Source organism: Teleopsis dalmanni, chromosome 2, assembly GCF_002237135.1.
Source record: "Teleopsis dalmanni isolate 2A chromosome 2, ASM223713v2, whole genome shotgun sequence".
In the NCBI taxonomy this organism is placed as follows: domain Eukaryota; kingdom Metazoa; phylum Arthropoda; class Insecta; order Diptera; family Diopsidae; genus Teleopsis; species Teleopsis dalmanni.
In genome coordinates, this window is record NC_051847.1 from 242,788,187 (window position 1) to 242,792,913 (window position 4,727).

The 4,727-nt window shown below is 31.6% G+C and overlaps 1 protein-coding gene across 1 annotated transcript; it reads right to left on the bottom strand.

Moving 5' to 3' along the window:
• Positions 1-2,241: 2,241 nt before the first annotated feature.
• On the bottom strand, positions 2,242-4,267 carry LOC119682178 (saccharopine dehydrogenase-like oxidoreductase). Its single transcript, XM_038095542.1, has 3 exons — positions 3,842-4,267; positions 3,688-3,764; positions 2,242-3,630 (listed from the first exon to the last, which is right to left on the bottom strand). The coding sequence occupies exon 3, from the start codon at positions 3,623-3,625 to the stop codon at positions 2,336-2,338; it is 1,290 nt and encodes a 429-aa protein (XP_037951470.1). The 5' UTR covers positions 3,626-3,630; positions 3,688-3,764; positions 3,842-4,267; the 3' UTR covers positions 2,242-2,335.
• Positions 4,268-4,727: the final 460 nt, after the last annotated feature.

A 4,727-nucleotide genomic window follows, 5' to 3' on the forward strand; every position in this document is an offset into this window, starting at 1 on the left:
ATTCATGAATAATCTGTCATAAAATAATTAAATGGTAACAAAGGTATAGTCGAATCAAGATTTTATCTGAAAGACACTTCAAAGTAATTTTCTAACGGTTCTTCTTGAGTAGTATTACATATGTACGTTAGAAGGTATTATTTGCTTTTATAAAATTTATATTTTAATCGTGATTTTAACTCAGATTTTTGTATGAAAATGGTTCGTAATTTTAACTGGATTTTGTAATGAAGTAAATTGTTTGAAACGAACAAGAAAAATTATAATCAACATTTCGATTGCTTCGGCTGTGTGAATAGACTCTAAGATAGTACGGGCAGTCTTGTTCTCCGAGTTTTTAGTATTATTTTTGTTTTTGTAAGCTAAATAAAAATTAATAAGTAAATTTTTATGATTCGAAAGGTTTGTACGGGTTTTATAAATTTTATGAATATCTGTGATTAGTATTAATATATATATATTATAGATCGTTCTCAAAAATTAATAATCCAATTAACAAAATAGCCAATAGTGTCATCATTTATACTCTTATAATCATTGAGTTAGCTAATTAATAGTTTATAATTACTACTCGATATTACGATAACATATTACGATATGATCATAAAACACGATAACTTAAATTATCTAAAGTTTTACATCTACAATTAAATACATAAATTGAACTTCGAATATTTGTGGACTTTTAGTTTATAAAAATTGCACAATCATGTAATTTAATGACTGTATAGTAAATATTACCTAAGAAATATTATTATCTCTATTGATATGGACGTCTGAACACGTAGTGGAATAATGATATACAGAATTTGAAAATAGTTTTAACACTCAAATTTATTTATAGGCATATATATAAAACGAAAATATATTTTGCTGATAAAAATAAGACTGATATTGCAAATATTTATTAATTTAACTTTGCAAAACCTTTTCTTTTTTGGATTGAGATCGCAATTGATTCGATGTCAATATCGCGTTCGAGATCTTTAAGGCGAAATACTAAAGCGCATCGACAGCACATCGCACAACTTTACATTGGAATGTTTGTATCTTCAAAGTATTACTGGAATTTTGAACAATCCTATAGGGGTAAGGTAAAGTTGAAGAGATGGCCTTGTACAACAAAGGCCACTTGAGCTCAAATTAATATCCGTTGTGAATATAGCTCGAATTTTCGTTGTTCATATATAGACCTAAAGGACTTCTGAAAAAACCGCAGCGAATAGTCGGTTGCCATTTTGGAAAAAGTATTTTTTTATATATAAATAAAGCAGATCACTTACCCATGGTAGATAATTGTATGTGAAGTTGTAAAGGACAGACTTATTTTAATGCTCAATATAGTTGTCTATTTCAAGAACTTGTTTAGATAATATAATGGTCGAGCTATGGGTTCACTAGATCTGATTTTTAGACCGTTAAAATTACTGTTTCGTATGCAAATGTTGCTGTGATGCAGTGTTTGAGGTGGGGTAAATCATATGTAAAGCGTATATAAAAAATGGGTTCCAACACATTGTCCTGGGGGATATCTTGTTTCATTACGGTAAGAGTACGTATCTTTTTGTTTGATGCGAATAAAAGGGTCTGATAGACACGATTTTATTAGGCTAAAGTATTATTTTAAGAAAAACCGAAGTACAAATCTGTTTTTTATTCGAAGATGTTTTCAATAACTCTAGTTCAAGTTCTATGGATTTGGTCGATGAATGAGAGTTTTGTGCAGAAACCTAGCTGATGCGCAGGTATTAGCTCTCCTTACTCGTCTAAAAAGATCTCAATAGATTTATTTTTGGACAATAACAAACTCTTGAATAATCCAATAAATTGAAAAAAATTAATTGAAATTAAGAAATATTTCTTGGTTAGGTTAGATGACGTTGGAGTGGCGGCGTTGAATTCAAACCCCACTTAAGCATAAATAATGACCTGTTGTGATAACAAAAATGAGCGATTATTGATAAGCAGACCAGAAGTGTTCCAAAAGGACCATAGTGGTTAACTATTGCCTCGACATTAAACAATATTTATTACAGATATTAAACTATTTTATTTAGCCACTAAAATACATTAGTTTGATTAAGGGTCACATCAGACATTCATTAAAGAATGTGGTTCAAATGTATAGACTATTTTAATAGACAATATCATAATATCATATCAATATCATAAAGTATATGCTTTTAACATAAAGTAAAACCCAAAATGTTTTTCGAAATTATTTTTTTTATAAAAAAAAATTTATTGTATAATTTTTAACAAGTATGTATGTATGTGTATGATAATTTTAAACCATAACCGTTTCCAAATAACCATCCGTCACACGCTTTAAAATTTATTTATTTAAAACTTCGAATTTAAGTCCATGTTCATGCTTTTGCAATTCTTCTATAATGCTAGTTTTAGCAAAGGCGGCACCTGGTGTTAAGACTCCACCAGTTGATGGCATTTTATCGCTTTCTTTCAGTATTGTAACAGCTGTAGAAAGTAATGCAACACATGTAGCTCCATAGCCAGGATTTGTACCAGAAACCTTAACAACCACTGATTTATTTGGTGCATCCTTATATTGATCGGTGGGTTCAGCTAAATTTGAAGACTTAGGCCAGCCAAGTGCTTTTATAGTGAATGAGAAATGTGTATTGTTCATTACAATTTCAGATGGTCCCTCATGTGAAACAAAACCAAATGTGAAAAGTCTTGGATAGTCCAAAAGTAATTTACGTGTAAATGAAAATTGTGCCATAATACCATACACGATAGCCATAAAGCCAACAATAATTGCTTCTATCCAAGAACCAAAGGCTACAAAACTATTTACCTGTGCAGGACGTTTACGTTCGAATTGATAGCGAAAACGTTGTGTACGAGCAGCAACTGCTGAATCTGGGCCAGGGAATGGTAAACACACTCGATCGACAACTTCAGATTTGAAAATCGGTGGACGGCGCTGAGCTTTAGGTTGAAATTTTGGTAATTTTTCACTAAACAATTTCGGACGTATATCTTTTAATTCGTGTAGATGACCTATAGCATGTATAAGACTTTCCCATGTTCCATAATGTATGCCAGCAGATTTAGGACTACGTTTACGAACTGTTTTCAAGTATGTTTCTACAGAATTAATAGTGCCATCAAAATTTTTCTCTGCATATAAAATACCAATTTCGGATGGTATTGAATCAAAGCCACAGCCAGACACTATGTAAGTATTACGTTCTTGTGCTTTAGCATGATATTTCAACTGCATACTTTCCATAAACTGTGTTTCACCAGTAACATCCACATGATGTGTGCCGGCTTCTATGCAAGCACGTACCACAGGCTCACCAAAGAAACGATAGGGTCCGCAACAATTGACCAATACACGACAACGTTGTGCCATTGCCAGCAATGATGCCTCATTACCTACATCCGCAATAACAATGGGTGTGTCCATTAAATTTTGTTTAGCTTTTGCACCCATTTCCTCTAGGATAGATTGGAGTTTAGCCTGATTGCGACCGGCAATACCCCAACGTAAGTTTCCCAGCACTGATGCCGCTTCAAATACAGTATATTTGCCGGTAAACCCGGTTGCACCAAATATTATAACATCCAGTTTTTCTTTAGTCATCCTGAGCATTTATACTAAAAAAAATTAATATAATTATGGAATAATAATTAAAAAATTATTTTTTCAATTACCGAATTTAGTTTTAATACCGAAAATTTTTAAACACAAAGTCCAAGTCCAACGCCTTTTAAACTACTCAAGTAGTGAACTGTAAATGAAATACCAACAAAGGAAAAGAATATTTTAACGTGTGTAGTTATTAACAAATACATTAATAAAATTTACTTTATCAGAATGCCATTTATTAGTTAACCCCTACGATTAAACACACATTCGTAGACAAAAAAATACACACAAGTGAAGCTCAGTTTACATTCAGAAAACACGACAATCTTGCAAACCCGTTACCATGCAACCTCGAAGGGCGGAGGGAATGCAAAATATAAATAATTAAATATGCTGCACACAGTGTTTATCATTTTTATTCAGACTTCTTGTATGATCTTATTGATCTAAAATCTTTTTATAGAATTCTATTAATGGATGATAATGCAAACGAATGCCGGCCGTATAATTCGCATACTTTTAAGTGAAAGTCTTTTAATATTTTTAAATTTGTTTCAAAAATTACAAAATAATATTATTTGTTATCACATTTTGTGTTAAACGATTACGTTTAAAACTTATCACTTTAAACTTGAGTGCTTATCTAGTTATTAAATATATTTACATCAGCTGTTCTTTGCACACATTTTAGACCAGATATTAATTTTCTTAAACAATTTTGTGCGCGATAATGATTTCTTCTGGTACATTCGTTACGGCGACGGATTTTGAAAAAGTTTTATTATATTAGATCTGTTGCACGAGATACTCGTAGTAACTTTGAGTAACACAAGTGTGTATACACAAGTGCGTTCCAGGAAATTTTCGAGTAAATGAGAGTATCCGAGAGAGCGTAACATCCCTGTCAAAATTTGAAATAGCTACACAGACTTTACTTTCTTTCAAGTAAAATTTGTGTTGATGTGTGAATCAGCTGTTTTGGTTTGAATTCAAACTTTTTTATTGCTTATTTGTTCTCACCAGACTTTATACAAAGCTGTTCCACGAAAATCTGTGTAAAGAGCATAATTTGGCACTTTTTTTGTGTTACGCTCTTAGTTTTCTC